This window comes from Phasianus colchicus, chromosome 7 (assembly GCF_987193195.1).
Source record: "Phasianus colchicus chromosome 7, bPhaCol1.hap1.1, whole genome shotgun sequence".
In the NCBI taxonomy this organism is placed as follows: Eukaryota; Metazoa; Chordata; class Aves; order Galliformes; family Phasianidae; genus Phasianus; species Phasianus colchicus.
In genome coordinates, this window is record NC_143442.1 from 14,798,695 (window position 1) to 14,818,868 (window position 20,174).

The 20,174-nt window shown below is 59.2% G+C and overlaps 3 protein-coding genes across 3 annotated transcripts; 1 reads left to right on the top strand and 2 right to left on the bottom strand.

Annotated features, from left to right (window-relative positions):
• The first annotated feature begins 2,361 nt into the window (after window positions 1-2,361).
• Window positions 2,362-3,976, top strand: CDK5R2 (cyclin dependent kinase 5 regulatory subunit 2). Its single transcript, XM_031590497.2, has one exon. It carries the CDS (start codon window positions 2,517-2,519, stop codon window positions 3,462-3,464), a length of 948 nt encoding a protein of 315 aa, XP_031446357.2. The 5' UTR covers window positions 2,362-2,516; the 3' UTR covers window positions 3,465-3,976.
• Window positions 3,977-9,864: 5,888 nt separating this feature from the next.
• On the bottom strand, window positions 9,865-16,101 carry FEV (FEV transcription factor, ETS family member). Its single transcript, XM_090143370.1, is given in 6 exon segments — window positions 9,865-10,376; window positions 12,083-12,162; window positions 15,319-15,379; window positions 15,382-15,479; window positions 15,835-15,984; window positions 16,046-16,101. Coding segments are annotated over 6 exon segments (957 nt in total).
• Window positions 16,102-16,125: 24 nt separating this feature from the next.
• On the bottom strand, window positions 16,126-18,984 carry CRYBA2 (crystallin beta A2). Its single transcript, XM_031590530.2, has 5 exons — window positions 18,397-18,984; window positions 17,865-18,035; window positions 17,486-17,627; window positions 16,530-16,672; window positions 16,126-16,336 (listed from the first exon to the last, which is right to left on the bottom strand). Exons 2-5 carry the CDS (start codon window positions 18,020-18,022, stop codon window positions 16,189-16,191), a joined length of 591 nt encoding a protein of 196 aa, XP_031446390.1. The 5' UTR covers window positions 18,023-18,035; window positions 18,397-18,984; the 3' UTR covers window positions 16,126-16,188.
• Window positions 18,985-20,174: the final 1,190 nt, after the last annotated feature.

Genomic DNA, 20,174 nt, shown 5'->3' on the forward strand with positions numbered 1-20,174 from the left:
TGTGTGGTTTGTGCTGTATCATTGCCTGTCAGTCTCAGGCCTGAAGCTTGAAGAATAAAACTGGAGAGGGGGAAAAGGATTCTCCTCTTTCACGTGGAAGAGCAGCTGCCTCCCAAGTAAGCTGCAAAGCCGCTTCTTTACCTGCATGAGAAATGTCCCTCTGTTCTTGCAGGGTAATTCCCTGGTGTTTGCGTGACACATGGGATGGGAAAGGACAAGGTCTCACCAACCACCTGCATCTCAGAGCTGTTCCTCTGGGAGCTGGTTCCATAGCATGATGCTGCAGCTGCAGGGAAGGGGAACAGCTGGCCCTAGGCTGGGGTTTGTACGGGCTTCAGCCCCATTTCCTCTCCTGGGAAGCTCATGCATTGCTGCTTGGGGCCAATGACTGCAGACCTGGCTGAGGGAGCCTCTGCCTGCTTCTCTGTGGAGAGGCTGCAGAGCCTGGCTCATGGCTGCCGAATACAAATAGCCCTGCTTAATGAGTTCAGGGATGCCAATTTGGGAGAGTGCATGGAGGGTGGGGGCGGCTTCATGTATTTCAGATGAAGCAATCTGGGAGCGATTTTGCTCCAGGAGGAGAGAACAGCATGCAGGAAGGGCTCTGCTGCTTCACCTGCAAAATTCAGCTGTGGTTTCTGATGAGTTTGTGCAATTGGAAAATCAGTCCATCCTCAAGCATGGAAAGAGGACAAGGAATGATCCCTTCCATAGGCCTGGAGCCCTTCCATCCTTGCTAGGCTGAAGCTGGAGAATCTAATCTTCTTCAGAAACCTTGTCCTGGCTTTGTTCCTTCTCATTTGTATCCCGTATTCCCTTTTTGACACCAAATTATCCAAATTTGTTTGTCTGTTTTCAGTAGGCCTTGGGTAGGCAATGCTGACCCAGATCTAATTGGGTTCTGGCTGCTCCTGAAGCAGGTCTGTGTGTCTGTGTACACGTGCATGTTTTTGCATAGGCCACCAAGGCACATGGCTGGCCACAGCAGGGGATACGTAGGAATGGGACTTTACCCCTCTTTCTGCTCTGGCAGAGGGTCACAAGTGTGGCACATCAGCCCTAGGCATGTGGAGGCCCCGCTGGGAGGATGAAGCCAGCTCTGAGCCTGTGCTTCCATTTCAAACACCTCCAGCATCAGCACTGCAGGAAGAAGGGGGAGCTGCTTTAGCTCCTCCTGGTTGATAATTCATTACTGCCTGTTAGCCTGGATCTATCTGGCAAGAGCTACATCCTGGCACTGACGTGTTAATTTCACGGATAAAATGCTATATCAAAATGCATCATCGATACATTCTCCCTGAACCATTTCTCAGCCGTCGCTCCTGGGCAATTTACATGCAGGAGCAGTCCAGGCAATTGGGGCGTTGTGTTCCTAATGGATGCCTGGCACCAGCTGGAGCCATCAGAGCCGCAGGATCTGTCCTCCAGCTCCAGAGAAACACAGCAGGATCCAGCCGCGATGGGCAGGGAGGCAGGGGGTGCAGGCTCCATCCGTGCCGTGCTCAGATCTAGAAGGGGGGAAGCAGGCTGTGTGCACACGGCTGGTTGATCGCACACCATTTTGCAGTGATGCAGAAGTGCAGCATTCTCCCCCTCCATCCTCTATCTCTAAGCACCCTGACTTTTGTCTGATGCTGGTGATGGTCAGAGAGGTTGAAAATCTCCCCTCTGTGGCTGAAAAGGCAGAATGGGGATAGGACAGGCAGACAGAAGATGTACTGTGTTGTTGCGCAGCTGGTGCAGGGGGACTCTCGCCAGCCTGGAGCAGGCAGTGAGGAGCAGCACCCTACAGAGATACCCAGGGGGTAGGTTGGCTCTCACTGAGCCTGGGGCTTTCCCACCGCATCCCCCAACCCCTCCATGATGGTTCTATGTGGGCAGCCATTCCCCATTCCCAAACCTAATCCATCTGCCTTCAAGCATGCATCTCCCATCTTCCTCTCCCCTTGGCATCGCACAGGGCTCTTCCCCACTCTTGTGGCCAGCTGCATCTCCACCCAGCACCACTTCTGGGTGCTCAGCTGAGCTGGGCTGGGCTGGGCTGGTCCATCCTGCCTTCTCGAGCAAGGAGCAGGACCCGGGGGGGGCGACCGCATCCTGGAGGGCTTCCAACACCTTCTCGTTCTCCCATCCCTGCATCCCAGCCATCTCCCCACGGCTCCAGAACACAGTCTGGAACCCGCGGGACCCGTCGTGGCGGCGATGAAGGTCACGGCGGGACGGCCGCCGCCCAAAGGAAACGCGCCGGTCCAGCCAACCCCCCCGCCACCGCCCACCGGCGAGGGGGCGGGCCGTACCGGAGCCCCGTGCGGAGCCCATTGGCTGTCGGAGGGGAGGCGGGGAGCGGCGGGGCGGTGGCTGGGCTGCAGCGGAGGGCGCGGAGCCCAGAGCGGGCGCGGCGAAGCATCCTTCGGGCACCGCGGCCCTGGTACGGGCCGCTTCCCCCGCAGACCCCGGCCTCCTATGGGCGGTGCCGGCGTCCCGGCCCCCACACGCCCGTCCCGCTCGGCGTTAGCATGGGCACGGTGCTCTCCCTGTCCCCCGCCGCCTCCTCGGGCAAGGGCGGCGGCGGCGGGGGGCTGCTGGCCGATAAGGCTCCGGGCAGACTGCCGGGAAAGGGCGAGAGCCGGCTGAAGAGGCCCGGGGTGCTTATCTCGGCGCTCACCTGGAAGCGGCTGGTGGCCGCCTCGGCCAAGAAGAAGAAGAGCACCAAGAAGGTGACGCCGAAGCCCGGCGGAGGGCCCCCTCCCGGGACCCAGCCCGACCCGCTGGTGGTGCAGCGCAACCGCGAGAACTTGCGCAAATCGCTGGGAGGGCCGTCCGAAGGAGCCAAGCAGGGCCCGCTGGCCGTGCCGGTGCCCACCGTGCCCTCGGCGCCCCAGGAGCTGCACCCCGGCTCCGGTGGGGGAAAACCGCCGCCGCCCCCCGGTAGCCGCGCCCCGGGCTCGCCGCGCCGCGTGGTCGTGCAGGCGTCCACCGGAGAGCTGCTGCGCTGCCTGGGGGACTTCGTGTGCCGCCGCTGCTACCGCCTGAAGGAGCTGAGCCCCGGCGAGCTCATCTCCTGGTTCCGCAGCGTGGACCGCTCGCTGCTGCTGCAGGGCTGGCAGGACCAGGGCTTCATCACCCCGGCCAACCTGGTGTTCGTGTACCTGCTGTGCCGGGAGGCTCTGCGGGGAGAAGACATCGGGAGCCAGGCCGAGCTGCAGGCCGCCTTCCTCACCTGCCTCTATCTCGCCTACTCCTACATGGGCAACGAGATCTCCTACCCGCTGAAGCCCTTCCTGGTGGAGGGCGACAAGGGCCGCTTCTGGGAGCGCTGCCTGGGCATCATCCAGCGCCTGAGCGCCAAGATGCTGCGAATCAACGCGGACCCGCACTACTTCACGCAACTCTTCCAGGACCTCAAGAGCGAGGGCGAGGGCGGAGACGGGTCCAAGCACTGGACGATCAGCCTGGACCGCTAGGGAGGTACCGGGCCCCCGGGGACGGAAGGGGCCGCGCACCGAGGGGCGGGGGAGGCGAAAGACTGCTGGATCCCCCCCCCAACCCCAATCTTCCTCGCCTAACCCCCTTCGCGGAGACGCTGCCTGTACCCTCCCCGCTCCGGATCCGGCCGCTTCCCCACCCTCCCCCCTTCTGCCCTCCGGGACACCGAGACAGCGACGAAGACCGGGGGGAGGGGGTTGGCCTTCCGCCTGCACGACGGGGAGGGGGGGGGCTGCCAAGGTGCGGAGGCTCTTGGATATGTTTTCTTTAGGGAAAAAAGGAGAGGAAAGCAAAACAAAAACAAAAACAACAACAACGCCGCCCGGAAGGGAGGAGGGCGTGGGGGCTGCGGAGCCGCTGCGTGTCCCCGCGTTCCCCCTCAGCCACGAGCAGCGCACGGCCCCGCGCTGCTGGAGCTGTCCGTGGTGCTGAATCCGCCGCCGAGGCAGAGCCGAGCAGACAAAGGGCGGCGGGGAAGGAGGGGGGCGGGTTGGGGGGTGGAGGGGGGGGGGGGGGCGCGGGCCTTTGTGTCACCGGCGCTGTTCGCTGCCCGGTTATGGGGAGGGGGGGGGTCCTCCAAGGGAGTGGGAGTCCCCCGGGTGTGGTGGGTCCTTCAGCTGGGTGGCCACCTGCTCGTCCCTTTGTTTGAGCGGCTGGGAGGGGACGCTTCCTGCTCCCTTCCCCCCAACTCCCCAAGGTATAGCCCCGTAAGAAGGGCACCTGTGGGGTGAGCAGCGTCCCCCTTTACCCTTATTATCCCCCTCCCCACCTCGACTTGCTGTGGGGAATGGTGTATGTGCCAGAGGAGGCCTAGGGGGCTGGGGTGGGGGTTCTGGGTTTGGGGAGGGAGGGGTCCTCTCCTCTTGCTTTGCTTCACTGGAGAATAAAGAGGTGGCCTGGATGGGCCTGGTGCTGCCTCCCTGGACTTGCTGGGCTGTGGGGTGCAAAGGGGAGCTGGGGGTGTCCCCTCTCTTCCCCATGGGGATGTGGGAGGTTGATTCTCAGAGGGAGCCTTCCTCCCCATTGCAATTTGGGGAGGGGGGGTCAAAATTTCACCACTGTTTGCCGTGTCTGCCCTTGGCTCCCTGTGAGCAATCCTGGCCTCCTCCATTGCAGATGGAATGCCTGCTGTCTGCTGCAATGAATGTAACCAGGAGCCCACAGCTCACGTCACCTCCTTTTTTTTTTTTTTTTTTTTTTTTTGCCTAAAGATACCCCACCCTCCCTCCTTCCTGCCTGTGCTCTGCAGGGCTAGACTGCTCTCTCTGGCAGCAGCAGGCTGTGGGAGCTGTGTTGCTAGCCCGATTAACAGCCCTGTACTTCTGCAGACCCCAGGGAGCAGGGTGGAGTTTCTCAGAGCTGGTTGCTATGCCTCCAGTTGCTCAGTTTTCTGGAGGCTCCTCAAGCAGGATCCCTTGCGTGTGCCCTTGTATCAGGGTCTGCATCTAGCACTTCCTCTGAGCCAGACCCTTGGGTTCTCCTCAGCTAGGAAGAGCTGTGCTGGCTCTGCAGGTCATGGAGGGTAAGCTGGATTCCCTACCTTTGTGTGCATCAGCAGAGCTGCTAATTAGGCCCAATCTGGCTCATTCAGGCAAAGCTGTGCAGCCAGGAAGACAGCACAGATGTCCCTGTGACGGGGTCTGAGCTGGCAGGGTGCTGTGCAAAGCTTTTCTGTGCTGCATGCACCCACTGAGACCTCTGCTGCTCCCATCCTCCCTGTCCCTACTATGTGCTCTGATCCCTTCTTTATACTGACATTTGTGTGACCTTGTGGGGGGCTGTCTTGGCCAAAATGTACTCACAACCTCATCTAACCCTGAATTTGGCTATACCCCTTTTTTGTGTTGAGGAGGGGGGCAGCTCTGACCTGCTCTGTCTCAAACTGACCTGGAATCAGATCCATTAGAGCTCCTATGGGGCTGCAGGGGGAATTCTGATGCTTCTCTACCGGTATTTTACAGAGAGGGAAACTGAGGTACAGTGTGATGAAGCAGCATGTGATGAAGTCTAGCAAGAAGGGTTTTCAACCACATGGGAGATGCAATCCAAGGGTACCAGCCATCTCTATCCTCAGCCAAGGCTGTTTGCAGACCTTAGGGCACCTACCCTGACTGCAGAGCTTCAGAGCTGCACAAGGTGCCAGTGCTCACCAAGGTTTCCCACCCTACAGATCCCCCATAGGGCCACTAACAGAGTCCTTTCAGCCTCAAGTCCTGGCATGTAAAATGCTCCCAGCTGCGGAGAGGCTGTGTCCTTCTCCTCCTCCCTTGTGTTTCATTGATTAAGAGTGCTGGGCCTCATTGGGGGATTTAGGAAGAGCTAATTGCAGACTGGTAATTGAAGACAGCTTGGAGTCTCTGGAAATGTCAAGGAATGGGAGACAAGCTCAGATGCTCCTGTGCATTTAAATACGCATCACCGGCTCAGCCTCAGCCTTGCTGACAGGAGATGTCTGGTTTTCCCTTCCCCCAGAGCAACCTGTGTGGCTGCTGGGAGAACAGGGAATGCAGATACCACCTTGCTCCCACTGGGATAGAGGTGAGACCAGCACGGGGGTGTTACTGGGAAGGGACAGGCTGCTGGGTGCAGCTCCTCCTGAGACTGCAGCATATTTCTGTTGCTTCCCACTAGTGTGCAACGTGTCCCCTCCAAGCTGTGTAATCACCAACGAAGGTTTTTTTTTTTCTGCCTACCGCTCACAAAGCAACAGCTCTGTGTGCTCCCCCAGCCCTGCTGCTCTGCCTGTGGTGCATGCTCCGTGTGCTTGATGTGCTCATGGCAATGACACAGGGTACAGAGGAGGGGTGCTGTGGCAGCAGCCAGCCTGGTGAGCTATGCCTCCTGATGGACAGACAGCAAAGAAAATGTGCTCTAGCTATTAAAAGCTGGCAGCATTCCTCAGAGCTGCTCTATTGGGAGAAACCATCTCTAGCCTGTGTGGCTGGGTAGGGACCAGTACTCTGCAACACCTGCTGCCTTGCAGCCTTGGGTTGCAACGATGGATGATGGATAATGTGTTCCTCAAGGCAGATGGAAATGGGATCTATCTCTCCTGCCTCTGTGGGAGCTGTCTGGACACTGGATTCACTGTGGCTCTGAATTGCTGCTGCTCCACTGAGTGGGGAGGGTTTATGGGTTCAGGTGAGGCTAGGTCACAGCTGCAGGAGTCTAGGGGGTCTGCTAGATGCTGCTGCCTCCCTGTCTGTGTCACTCAGCTGCTGGATGCACAGCCAGGGGTACTCAGCTCTGTCTCAGGGCAGGACCCTGGGTTGTGGGGGGAGCACAGGGCTGGGCTCCCTCGTCAGAAGTCCTGTATTACAGCTTAATCTGGCATTAGCGCATTAATCCAGTCCTCCCCACAGCCCAGCCTGTGCCCTCTGCAGCATCCGGCCCAAGGTCTCAGTGCTCAGCTGGGCAGGAGATGCTCTCCTAGCCTGGACACCTGGGGGCTGGCTGGCTCCTTCCTTTCCTCAGGGTGTCTGCAGAACAGGTGCATGGAGACATCGCTTGGCCAGGCTCAAAAGGTGTCCTTGGCATGCAGGGTGGCTTTGGCAGCAGGGCACAGCCCTAGATCTGCTGCCAGGGCTTGAGCCCCCTAAGCAATGATAGGAGTAATGCAGTCCATGCAGAGAGCAAGGCTGAAGGAAGGCTGTGTGTCTGGAGGGAGGATGTGAGTCAACAGCTCAGCACAGGAGTGCTGGCAGAGCAGTTGGCATGTGGAGAGGGGAAAAAAGGTGGGAAGAGGGAGAGCTAGAGGAGGTGAAGGTGTGGGCAGGAAGGCAGACGTCACCTAGCTGTGCTGCAAAGGCTCTTCCCAGCATGAGAAATGAGACACGTGGTGATGAGTCTAAAATGGGAGAGGGATCCTCCATCCCTTACAGAGGGGCTGTGAGAATGTGGGGGAGCTGGGGCAGGGGGGGTCCACATCCTATACTGCCAAGGACAGGGCTCAGTCCCTCCTTCTTGCTGCTTAAGCAGAAGGAAGAAAAAACAGACGAAAAAAATGATAGCAGAATAAAACCCTCCTCCTGCCTTTAATGATGAGGCAGCACCAACAGCTCTGAGACTATGTGCAGACTGAGGCCTTTTGGGACCCTGTTCCCCACCTCATTCCTCACAGGGCACCCAGGGTTGGGGCTGCATTTGGTGAGCAGCAGAGCATGGACTGCAGCTGTGTTTCCCTCCAGCTCCTCTTCAACCTCATGGATGCAGGCAGTACTCATTCTCCTTCTGCTGTGTGTGAATGAAAGGGGCAGCATGGCAGCTGAGGCAGCAGGTAAGTCTGGAGCCTGCAGCCCATTGCTGGGAATGATGCTTCCACGTCACTCCCCTGGGCTGAGCACCCCCGGTCAGGGCTGGGGACGGTCGGTGCCACGTGTTGGGCTCAGCCCCGCTCAGCCATTGGTAGGATTTTGCTGCAGTCTGCTCTGAACCGATGGTTTTGGAGACGGAAAGGAGCAATGCTATTGCAGGGCTGGGGCAGGGGGATGCAGAGTGAAGAGCAGCTGTGCTGGGTGGGGGGCAATGCTCTGGACCTCTCCATTGAGCATCACATGGAGTGAACTGTGCCCAGTGGGGTCTGTGGATGGGAGCATTCCAGGTTGCCACGGTGACAGCACTGTATCCTCCATAGCTGGAGAGTCCTGCATGGGTACTCCACCTCCCTCCTGTCTGCCCCCCTCTGTGCATGATCCCTGCTTGTAGGGGGAATCCAAACAAGGGGATCCTGGGTGAGCTCAGAGCGGAGCCAAGCACACCCTCAGCCTGTCACATAGGGTGGGTAGTGTTTTCTTCATTTCCCAGCACACTTAGGTCCAGCAGGGTCCTTGTAGGGCTGGGAATGAGCAAGGAGCTGGGCTCACCTGGGCTTCCCTGCTGCAGGTGCTGGCAGAGGGACAGGAGTAGTATGGTGGCGAGGAGCTACTAGTGACCCACATCCCTTAATCCCAGTCCTGCCCCTGCGTCATGCCTCTTCCTAAGCCCTGACGTCCGCTCCCCTAGTGAGGACTCATATCCTTGCTCTGGCTATGATGAAGCCAGCTATGTCCAGTTGCCCCTCCCTACCATTTACCTTTGTGAGGCCAAAATTGGAGAGGAGGGGGGAGTCTCCAGCATGAGTTCTTCTTGCTTCTGGAATGGAGGGAGCTTCTTTTCTTCCCCCTGTTCACTTCTTTGGACCAGCCTGTGCAAGGCTCAGGGACAGCAGAGGAAGGTCTCCCCTCGACCCCTCTAGGCATGGGCTCCCTGCATCACGACCCCAAGGCTCCCCACACTGCAGCCTGAGCCCTCCCTGGAAGATACACTACTGTCAGATCCCCTCTCTTAAGCTGATTAGAGGAGAGAGGATATGGCTGAGCAGATGCTACCAGGAGAGTGACTGGACCCTGGAGGAATGCAGAGGGCAGCACAGCCATCCCTCCTGTGTCTGCTGTGACCTGGGGGGCACAGGGAGAAGGACTGGCCACTCCCCCATGTGCTTGCATGGCATCAATCTGGCCTCAGCCCTGGCTCCATGAACACTGCAACCTTCCCAGAGACCCCTTATGGCACTGAGGACCCCCAGGTTTGGCTTGCTCCACCTGCAGCTGCCCCAGAGGGGTGTTCAAAGAAACCAGTTGTTCCCTCTATCTCTTGTATGTAAGAGCCAGAGGTGGTGATTGAGGAAAGCAAGGATTGCAGGATGAGTCAGGGTGGCTGCATTCCAGCCCCACAGTGCTCTAGTTTCAGATGGGGGGGGGTTCTGCTGGCTAGTGCCCCCTGTTGCAGCCCCCTGCACACAGAAGCAGACACAGCTCACAGCACCTCTCCATTTTATTGAAGACAAATCCCTCCCCAGCTGGCAGAGCCCAGCACCTCTCCATCCACTGGGCCAAAGTCCTGCTCTGGAGGGTGGGGGCACTTCCTTGGACACCAGGCCTGCCCCTTGGTGCCCTGGGCTCCCAGCATTGCTGTCACTCCTGCTTTACCCAGCCTTTACCCAGCCTTACCTTGAGGTAAGGATGAAGGCAGGAAGCAAGGAGCTGCAAGGAGGATCCCTCGCCCTTGGGCAAGGCTTTCTGGGGTCTCCAGCTCCTGACCCCTCTCCTTTCGGAGATGGGTGGGCTAGAGGCTGAGCTGAGCACGAGGGGGCTTTGTGGGATGGGGCATGATTTCTCCTCCCATTTACCTCCACTTTAAGCATCCCTGTGCATTCCCTCATGAAAGATCCTTCCTCAATCTAAATGTAGATAGACACCTTCTGCCCTCCAACCACCCATACCAGGGAATCACTGCTCTTTAAACCTCAGCAGGGGCAGCTGGAGCAGGGCAGCATCCCACCCCCCACCCTTCCCCACCAAACTCCCCAACCCCACACCAACGGGATGGATCTGCCAAGCCTTAATGGTAGTGGTTGTTCATGTTGTTGAGGTGGGAGGCTGCCATGGCGCTGAACGGGGCTGAGGGCTGGAGGCTGTGCCCAGGGTAAAGAGATGGGCTGGAGCCAGGCCAGTAGGAGAAACCAGCCGGCGTCACCCCAGAGGTCATGAGGTTGAGTTTGGAGATGCCCGAGAAGGGCAGTGGGGCCAGATTGCCCTGGAATTTGTAGAGGGTGTGATCAGGGGCAGCTGGCTGGCAGACCTGTGCCAGCCCATGGAAGTCGAACTTGTAGGCATAGCGCTTGCCGTGCACCTTGGTCATGATGTTCTTGTCGTAGTAGTAGCGCAGCGCCCGGCTCAGCTTGTCGTAATTCATGTTGGGCTTGCTCTTCCGCTCGCCCCAGCGCCGTGCCACCTCATCGGGGTCGATCAGCTTGAACTCGCCATTGGTGCCCTCCCAGGCGATGCAGTTGAGGTTGGCCCGGTCCGAGAGCAGCTCCAGCAGGAATTGCCACAGCTGGATCTGCCCACTGCCTGCCCCAGAGAGGTCAGAGCTCCCGGTCAGAGCAGGGGGAGCAGGAAATGTCCCAACCACTTTCACTGCTGCCTTGCTGTCCCTTCCCATTTCCCAGTGGGTACCTGCTTGCTTGGATATTCAGCTCCTATCCCATATTTCTCACTTGTACTCTGCCCCAAAATGAGGCTGGTGCCATAGCACAGCCCTGCCCATCTCCAGGGACAGAGATCCCTGCAGGGCGAGTGATGTCATGGTGCAACAGCGCTCTGAGCTGAACCCTGGCACATGAAAAGAGAGACCAGAGAACCCAGCACAGGGTAGTACATATTGTGGGTTTGTCAGGTACAAACATTCCTTGTTTCCAAGTAAAAACTGTCCTCTCTGAGGATGTTGCACCTCCAGGCTGCACTGAGGATACCCAATATGCCCCTGTGCCAGGCTGAGGATGCCGGTGCCCAAAAGAGCCTGGCACACCTGGGTGTGCCCACAGTGAGGCACACAGGCAGCTGCACTGAGGGAGGACAGAAAGGGTCCCAGAGCCCTAGGGTGATGAGCAGGAACAGCCACCCTGCAGATCCACACCCCATTTCCCCCACACTCACACCCATGCAGTTCCCCCTGCACATTCCTGCTCCCATCCTCAGATCCAGGGAGAAACTGTTCCTCTTCTACCCTTGCCCGTCAGACCCCACTCAGACATCCTGACCCAAGCAACTGAGTTCAGGTTTTCCCAAGGCTGTGTTTTTGGCACAAGATATTCCACACCTCTGCTCTCTGCACTCCTTTGTGTTCCTCCTTCCCCTGCATCCTGGCACTCACATCTCACACAGTGCACATGGTGGCCCTGGCTCAGCCCTGCAGACACCCAGAGCCCAGTGCAGGGACTGTGTTGTTCCAGACCCCTCTGCCATCACCAGCAGAACAAAATGGGTGATTTCTCATCTCCATGCCGTATTCACAGTCCTCACCCCATCTCCACAGCCCTCTCTGCAGACTTCTGAGCAAAGCTGATATGTGAACCCCACAGTGTGCCCCACCCCACACAAGCAGCCAGATGGTGTGGCAGGGCTTCATCCTTTGTGCCTCCCCAGGGAAACGTCCAGTGACCCCAAAAGGTTCCTTCTCACGCAGTGCGGTGTGCAGAGCACAGCTGCGCAGAGTCCACAATGCAGAGGCAAAAGGACACCCTCAGCCCCAGCTTTACTGATCTCCCACCCCTCCAAATCATGATATCCATCTCCTTGCCAGGAGGGTGAAACATGTCCCAAACACTTGTTTCACATCAGCCCTATGTCCAGTGACTCTGGGGCTGCTCCCCTGCATCCCTGGATGGCTTTTCCCAAAGGATGGGTGGACCCCATGAAATCCATCCTCTCCTGGTTATCCCATGCCCTAGCCCCAGCAGCTCCCTCCCTGGTGGTTCCCCCATTTCCCCACTCCCCAAATGGGCTCCACACACCCATCGGGTGTCCCCAAAGTGCTGTGTGGACCCAAGCTGGGATTCCACGCCTGTGCATTGGGATAGCCATTGGGAGCTCAGCTCCCCGTGAAGTAGCTCCAATCTGAGGCAGCAAGCACCAGGGCATCATGTACCATACGGGAAACCCCAGTGGATGGGACATGCAGAGGGGAAAGTGTCCCAGGGATCCCTGCTGCAAGAGGATGCCAGGGAGAGAGGCAGGTTCTTGGGACAAGGAGTAGGGAAAGGGTTGGGGGTTCTTACCTTTCTGCACACCCGGGTTGAGGGATCCCCACGCCTGGCTCTTGCCGTCTTTGAATAAAGTTTCCCCCACTGGATCTGTGGGAAAAAAAGGGGTGCGGGTGTGGGGAGGGCTGGGGCCAGGCGGGACTGTGACCCCTCAGCCGCTCCCCCTCGCCCACCTCACCGCTGTGGTGAAGCCAGGAAACGCGTCCAGGAAAAAGGAAATCCGATTTCTGACAGAGCTGGGGAAGCTTTTATATAGGAATAGAAAATCCCACAGGCTGAGGTAGGGAGATGGGAGGGAGAGAGGGGAGGGTGAAAGGAGTGGATGGGATGGAAGGATGGGTGAATGGATGGAATAGCGGAGGGTCGGGTGGATGGGAGTGAAGGAAGGGTGTTGGGGAGTGGGGAAAGGGAAAGAAAGAAAGAAAGAAAGAGGTGGATGGAAAGAAGGAGTGGTGGGTGGGTGAATGAATGGATGGGTGGTTGGATGGAGGGGTGCGTGGTTGGATGAATGGGTGGATGAATGGGTGAATGGATAGATGGCTGTATGGAGGGAGGGAGGTAAGGGAAGATGAGAGCCAGATGAAGGGGCAGCTAATGGATAAGAGTGGGAAAATGGGCTGATGGAAGGGATGGTGAATAGACAGAGGCAACAGAAAGAGGGACGAGTGGGTGGGGTGGGTGGGTGAATGGAAGGATGGGTTGGAAAGGTGAGCTGGAAGGACAGAAAGGTGGCTGGCTGGATGGAAGGGCAGCAGTATGGCAGGTGGGTGAAGGATGGAAGAAAGGAAGGAAGGAAGGAAGGAAGGAAGAAAGAAAGGAAGGGTGTGCAGGTGTGAAAAGCTGCAAGAGCAGAAGGGACGGTACGTGAGGAAGGCAGGGTTGGTGCCGCAGGGGCCGGGGCAGGGCGGGGGCCGGGGTGCGCTGTGTTGCGGGGGGGTCCGCCCGTACCTGGCAGGTACATGTTGAGCAGCAGTGGCACCGCTCCGGCGCCGTGTCTCATGGCAGCTGTGGGGGCGGCCCGCGGGCTGCATGTTTTAATATTCCTGCCCCTATTATTATTATTATTATTCCACTTTATCAGGGAGCAGCTGATGGCGAATAAATGGCAGCGGGACGGGCAGGGGACGGGCAGGGGCCGAGGGAGGCGGGGAGGAGGGGGAGTTTCCAGGCAACTCGCAGGGGCTCGGGGCCCCGGCTCCAGCAATTTCCTCCGCTGTAATTAAAGCGGGCGCTGTCGTCCCCCCCCCACATCCCCTCCCAACCCAGCCCGCTATCTGGCCCGCATCAGACTTTAATCACGGCCGCGGGTTTCTATGGAGAGAGGCTCGGGCCGCTTCCTGCCTCTTCCGCCTCCTTAACTCTTCGCAAACACGGCGCTGCCATCCCGGTTGCGAGCGGGGCTCGGACACTGCCTGGAGACCGCCGGGCCACGGCCCTCCCCGGGCTCCCCTCGCTGCACCACCCCATGCCCCCGCGGCGTGGGTAAGCGGGGTCCCACCGTGTCCTCCCCCTTGGGACCCTTGTGCAGCTGGGGGGGTCCCAGAGCCCTGGGGAGGATGAGCTCAGTGCGAGGCACTCGTGGCACCGGGATGTGGCTCGGCTCTGGCACCCCTCTGCTGCACGGATCTGTTCCCATCTTCATTAGGTTCTGAGCAGTTGGGGGGCTCTGTGCACCCACCCAACCTGCACGGCCGTGTCTCCATCAGCCTGTGGGAGTCTCTGCTGGCTGCTGAATCCCAGAGCTGGTGCTGCCCAGTTTGGCACTGGGAGACAGGTGTTCCAGGTGCCTTCAATCTCTGCAAGCATTGTGAAGACTGGAGGGAGATTCAGGGCAAGGAGGGAAAGGGCTTGAAAGTGGGGAAGGAGCTGGGGCAACTTCAATCCCAAAGAACTCCTCTGGGCAGATCAGCCCCACCACCCACAGCCACAGGTGCTGCATCCAAGTGCCATCTCTGTCCCCTCAGCCAAGAATGGACCTTCCTTCCCAACAGACCCAGAGGTGCTGCTGTCCATCCTGTCCCAGCGTTGCACAGCCACCTAGCAAGCTGCTCATCTGCCACAACCTCTCCTCTGCTGTTCCATTGATGTCTATTAAAGCTCTCACTCTGGACCCAGTAGCATTTCTTCATCACGAGGTGTAAATCCAATGGAAACCAGGATGTGTTAGTGCCAGACCTGTGGTTTTTATTCATACTGCAGTCCAAATGTGCCATTTAGGAGGAGACACCACAGTCCAGCCATGCAGCCCATGGGGAGGGTGGGATTAGGCTGGGACATCCTACAGCTGGTGGCCAATAGCTCCTCCTGGCTGAGGGTGCCCAAAGCATAGGCTGAAATGGGGACTGTGTATTCTCAGCTATCTCTTACCCTCCACCCTCACTGTCCACCTCGATCCACCGCACAACCCACGAAACTCCCCCAGCCACAGGGGGCCGCTGGGATGCAACAGCCCTTAAAAAGTGCCTCCATCCCCAAACAACTTTGGTTGTTCACCCAGCCCACCACAGCCCCTCTGCCTGCCCTGCAGCCTTTCCACAGCCTCCCAGACTTGCTTTCGCTGCCTGAGTCACTGCAACACACCGCAGGCAACAGAAAACAAGCCCGGGACACAGCAGGGTGGGGGGAAGAGCCATGAGCCTCTCTCTCCTGGCAGCCTCCCTGGTGGTGAAGATCCTGCAGCCATGAACCTGCATCACAAAAGGCATGTGGCAGGCAGCGTTAGGGTTGTGTGAGCAGGAGGTGCAGGGGGAGGTAGATGGGATGGGGGAAGACAGTGAGCATGGGGCTGAAGGTGTGATGGAACTGGAGAGTCCCGAGGGGTGCAGAAGGGCAGGGGGATTGGCGTGCCAGGGTTTAGGGAGCTCTGTGTCCTTGGGGAAGCCAAGGGATGGCAGGCTTTGGGGACTCAAGAGGCATTGTCCTGAGTTTATGGTGGAGCAGGGACAAATATGAGCTGAGACAGACCCATGGGATGAGGAGGAATAAAGGGGATGGGGCCCAAGTTCATGGGGCAATCAGGGGACGGGGGATGTCTGGAGGAGATAAGGGCTCGGGTCCATAGGGTTCCTGGTGAGGGATCTGGGACCCCTGGAGCACCCCACTGGCAATAGCAGATGGCTCACCCCCCAACCCCAATCCAGCAATCTCACCCCTTCAGGTTAGGGCAGAGCAGTCCCCACATCTTCCGTGACCCTGCAGTTCCCCCCATCACAGCCCTGTGGGTCGGTGCCCAGAAGGTCTTCACCTGCAGGTGAGCAGCGTGGAAAGCAGTGGCAAGCTGACGTGGCCTTGGGCTCCCTGCAGCCCGGCTGCTGTGCAGGAATGTGTTTGTGCAGGGGGAGAGGCCGAGCAGCCGTGGGGCCGTGGTGGGGTGGGGACAAAAGAGGGCTGGGAGAGGCTCAGTGGGGACACCCTGCAGCATGGCACTGGGAGACTGCATGGGTGCAGGGGGTATTTACATGGGTCTTACTGCTGTGGAATGAGAGGAGTGTGGAATTGTAAGGTTTGAACGTGTACATTGGGTGCAAGCTCCTGTTCAGTGCACATGCGCACACACATAGACCCCAGGGCTAGGGTTTTTGGGTGCAGGGTTTGCACACAGACAGGTGTGGCCCCATTCTAGACTCCCCACCAGCCTCCCAGCCCCAACGCCAGCTGTGCTGGGGACCCAACACCCAGTGCCCCACCTTTCTGAGGCTTTGCAGTGGACATTCCACAGGCAGGGAGCACCTCAGCATGCCCCCCGGGCAGGGAGAACTTTGGCATGCCCCCCAGGAGAGCTGGGGGTGCTGGAGCAGGATGCAGGAGGATGAGGAGGCTTGGAAAGGGTGCAGGAGGAGGAGGCAGGGTGGGGCTCGTGGTGTGCCCAGGCGGAGCTGGAGCCGGATGCTGGCACGGATGTGCTGGCGTGGCCAGACCTGGGGGGGGGAGGAATGGGAAACCCCACCCAGGACTTTGGGCTGCGTGATGCTGGGGAACAGTGGGGCTGAGGCAAGTGTCTTGCCCTGTGGCAGAGCGGAGAGGGGAGCAGTCATTTTTTGACAAATGCCTTTATTTGCTACCAGGTACAGGTCTATGGCACGGCAGCCCGCAGGCTGCGAGGGCACGCACTTTGCCCCCGCTCAGTGCTGGATGCGGCGGATGGATTGGATCTGGTTGGTGTGGGCCTGGCTGCTGTATTCGCTGTACTTCTTGAACTCGCCGTTCTGTCTGTCCCGCTCCAGCACGTACTGGTAGCCCCGGTATCCTGGGTACTGGTATGCCACCCACCTGCAGGGACATCTCTGGCTCAGAGCCTAAACCCCTGCTTCCCATCCTCTCCTCCTGTTGGCCCCATGGTGAGCATGGCACAGATTTCCAAGGGAAGGACTCCCCTACATTTTGGGGTCCCCTATCCTCTGGGCTGGAAGTGTCCCACAACACCCATCTTGTGCCTCTGCCACCCCCAGGCAGTGGGACTCACGCTCCAGCGTTCACTTTGATGGATGCCACCTCCTTGTTGCCCCAGCCCATGGCCTGCAGAGAGGGGTAGTCGTCGCTCAGCTCAAACTTGTGCCCCTGGAAGTTCTCCGCTTCATACAGGATGACCTTGCTGTCATTGTGGTTCTGTGGGATGAGTGGGCTGGGGTCAGCAGCTAGCATGGGGAGGGAATGTGGCATGGGGGAGCAGGGTGCAGGGCTGTGAGCCATGAAGTATCCTTCAGCCTCACTGGGGCTGACCAGAGGATGCTGCTTTCTTGTCTCTGTGGTTCTCCTGCTCAGCATCCTCACCCTCCCTGAGGCTGCAGGGCAAGATAGGCTGCTGGAAGTGCCTCTCCATCTCTGTGGGGCTCAGTTAGATGCTGGGCACTGAGGGGTTAATATCTGGGACACAGCCCGATGCGGCACTGTCCCCCCCTCCATGCCCAGCCCCCATGCACATCCATCTGCACTGTAGAGCGGTCCTGCCAGCGAGGAGCGATCTTATCGTGTCCTCTTTATTAAAGCCCGAGCATATCTGCCTGGTGATTATTAAAAGTTGTGGGGGGGCACATGGAGGCACAGACGTGCCGGCACTGCAAGCACCCACAGCCCCGCGATGGAGTGATAGTGGCTGCGGCTGTGCTGAGGCTGGGTACTGGCAGGGAGGGGATGAACCTCACTCCTGACAATCTCCCTGAATCTGCTTCCCTATCCCAGGCTAATGGGATAAGTCTTGGGGTACCCAGTCTGGGGGTGGCTCTGCAATGCACAGAGCAGGAGTTGAGGCAGTGTTTGGGGCTAAACATGAGCCCAGTGCACACCTCAGGATGCCTGCAGGGAGGTGAGAGCCACCCCTCCATCCCACATCCCCATGTAATCCATCCACCCATGCATCCCACGTCCACCCTCAATCCCCGCTGTCCTTTGCTGGCCCAAACGTCTGTCCCCATAACTCACCGCGCACTTGACGGGTCGGAAGGAGAGGAGGTGCTCGGTGCGGTATCCACTGTTCCCACTCCAAGCCTCCCACCGTGGATAGTCACCCTTCTCCAGGATGAACTGCTGCCCCTGGTATTCGGGGTACTCAAAGCCCACCCAGCTGCGGGAGAGGAGGGGGTGGGTACTCAGGGTGCAGGTCCTTGCCAGCATCAAACATCTCTTCTGCAGGCAAAGCCTCTCCCTACCAACACCTTGGCTTTGCAGGGCTTCTCTCCCTGCTTTGCAGATGGGGAAAATAAGGCACAACGCAAGGGATGCAGAGGAAGGACCTGGGTGTCACATCTCTCAGGCAGCCCCTGCGAAAGGGGTGGTGAAGAGGGCTCTGGGGGGCACTTACGGGCCGGACTCCACTTTGATGGAGCGGATCTTGCGGAAGCCGCGTTCCATGATGCTGGGGCACTCCATGAGGAACTCGCAGCGCTTGCCCTGGAAGCTCTCCTCCTCCCACACCGTGATCTTGTATTGTCCCAGAGTGTCCATGGCTTCGCTGGTCATGCGGGGAGCTCAGCTGCGGGCAGAGCTCCGGTGTCACCCAGCTGTCATCCCATCCCGTGTCACCAGCCCATTCCAGGCTGGTCAGGAGACACCTCCCATCCCATTCCCTTACAGCTGCGGGGTCTCTGGTGACCTCAAGGCCCCTCCAGCTGCAATTCCCTCTCTCTCCATGTGATATGCCCACTGTGTGGGGCTGCTCCCAAGCCCCTTGCCCTGCCTGCTGAGGGGACTGGGTGCCTGTTGGACCCGCGTGGGATGGCACATCTCTTGCAAGGATGAACCCCACACCCTCCTGCTGTCCATGGGGGCTTCACGCGAGGGGCGAAGACAGCAGCGGTGCATTGGGGTTCGGGGGCTCACAGCCTGGTACTTACTTGGTCGCAGGGCAGAGAGGCGAAGGTGGTGGTGCTGGTGCTGGCTTTCCCCAGCCCTATATAGGCGGGCGGTGAAGCGGGGCTGTGCCGGGGGGCTATGCGCTGTGTCAGCGGGGGGGCCAGGGCACCCACCGGGCAGGCTGCCGCTGTCCATTCCACTCAGGCAGTGTGGCGAGAGCGGCCCCCCCGCACCCCCCGCCGCCGACAATGAAAACGCTGGGCTGTGTTTGCACAGGGGCTCAGGGCACAATGGGCAAAGGGCCTGACGCGTCGCTTTGCTTTCTGCCCCCGGACAATGTCCCCGCTTGGCCTGGGGATTAGGGGCACTGCCTTTCCCAGGGCACCCGCAGCCTGTGCCAGGGATGGTAGTGGCGGGCAGCAGCAGCGTTGGTATGGCTGGGGCTCAGCCATCTGGGGAGATGGGCAGCACCCCCAACTGATGTCCCCACAGTGCTCCACGCTCTTTGCTCACGATTGCCCCAGCATGGCAAAAGGCCTTCCATCCTGGGAGAGGCTGGGTGAGGACAACACGGAGCCTCCCAGTGGCCTTGTTCTTGCAGCATCCCTGTCTCTCTGGGCAAGAACTGGGGTCTGAGGGGTGGCAGCACCCAGCATGCTTTTCTTGTCCCCCTCCGTGCATCGGCAGTGCGGAGCCCCCGCGGAGCCTCGTTGTCCCCTGCGGCCGCCTTGTGGAGCGTGGACAGCGTTGTCCCCATCGTGCCGTGCCGATGCCTCCAGGTCCCAGCAGAGGGTGCAGCCTGGCAGCGCTTGGAGCCGGCTCCTGCCCAGCGACAGCGTTGTACAGCAGTTCTTTTGGCTGTATAAAGCACTGCTGACTCTATGCAGGGCACAGTGGGGTGACAGCGTTCCACCTGCTCAGGTGGCCTGGGGACATTCCTCGAAGTGTTTGAGCCTGGGTATGAGCAGCCCCATCGCTCTATGTCAGGATACAGCGTGGAGCACTGATTGTTTGGGATGGGGTGGGATGAGATGGGATTGTAGAACAGCCTGGGGCTATGGAGTGCTGTGGGGTATATGATGGAGTCCCTGCCCCTGCGCTGGAGTGTATGGAATGCAGGCTGAACATCCCATATGGGATGAGGTGTGTAGGGAGTAATGAATGTTGTGCTATAGGATCTGTTGAGCACTGATGCGATCTTATGGGCATGTAACCGTAACAGGAAGCCTGGTGCAACCTCTCAGACAAAAGCATCCAGGGGGAGGAGGAGGGAACTGGGGAGAAACTGACCCCTAGGTAGGGGCTGTGCCACATCCCTGCTTCTCTGCTCCCTCCCACATCCCTGCACACTGGGACAGCAATATGTGAGCCCCACATGGGAACAGCAGATTGAGCGGATCCCCATGGTCAGAGCCCTTCCCCATTGCACCCCAGGGTTCTGACACTGCCTGACGTTCCCCCCCCCCCCCCTCCCTGCCCCAGGCATCCTCTGTGGCCCTAGTCGGTCCCTGCCACTAGCATCCCCACATGTCATTTGGTCACCTGCAACATCTATTGGGATGGGGATATGGGCAGGGGGAGGCAGGCGGGGGCAGACAGTGAGCCTGCTCAAGGGCAGCTGCTAATATTGGTTCTGCGAGCTGCTGAACACTCGCTCAGGGCCTGCTGCATAGGCTAATTTAATAAGGGCCCCGTGTCCCTCCCGGCTCATCCTGTTCCCTGCAGGAGCAAAACAGATCGGGTTTCTCCGGACCAGCCCCAGCACGGGGTCGCTCCCCCACTGTGCTCCCCATCCGCGTGGGCACAGCCCGTGCCCTGT

Coding starts and splice junctions, on each gene's coding strand:
- CDK5R2 (XM_031590497.2), top strand. CDS start 2,517: ATGGGCACGGTGCTCTCCCTGTCCCCCGCCGCCTCCTCGGGCAAGGGC.
- CRYBA2 (XM_031590530.2), bottom strand. CDS start 18,022: ATGACCAGCGAAGCCATGGACACTCTGGGACAATACAAGATCACGGTG. Junction 17,628..17,864: donor ATCAAAGTGGAGTCCGGCCC/GTAAGTGCCCCC, acceptor CCTCTCCCGCAG/CTGGGTGGGCTTTGAGTACC. Junction 16,673..17,485: donor TCCGACCCGTCAAGTGCGCG/GTGAGTTATGGG, acceptor CTCATCCCACAG/AACCACAATGACAGCAAGGT.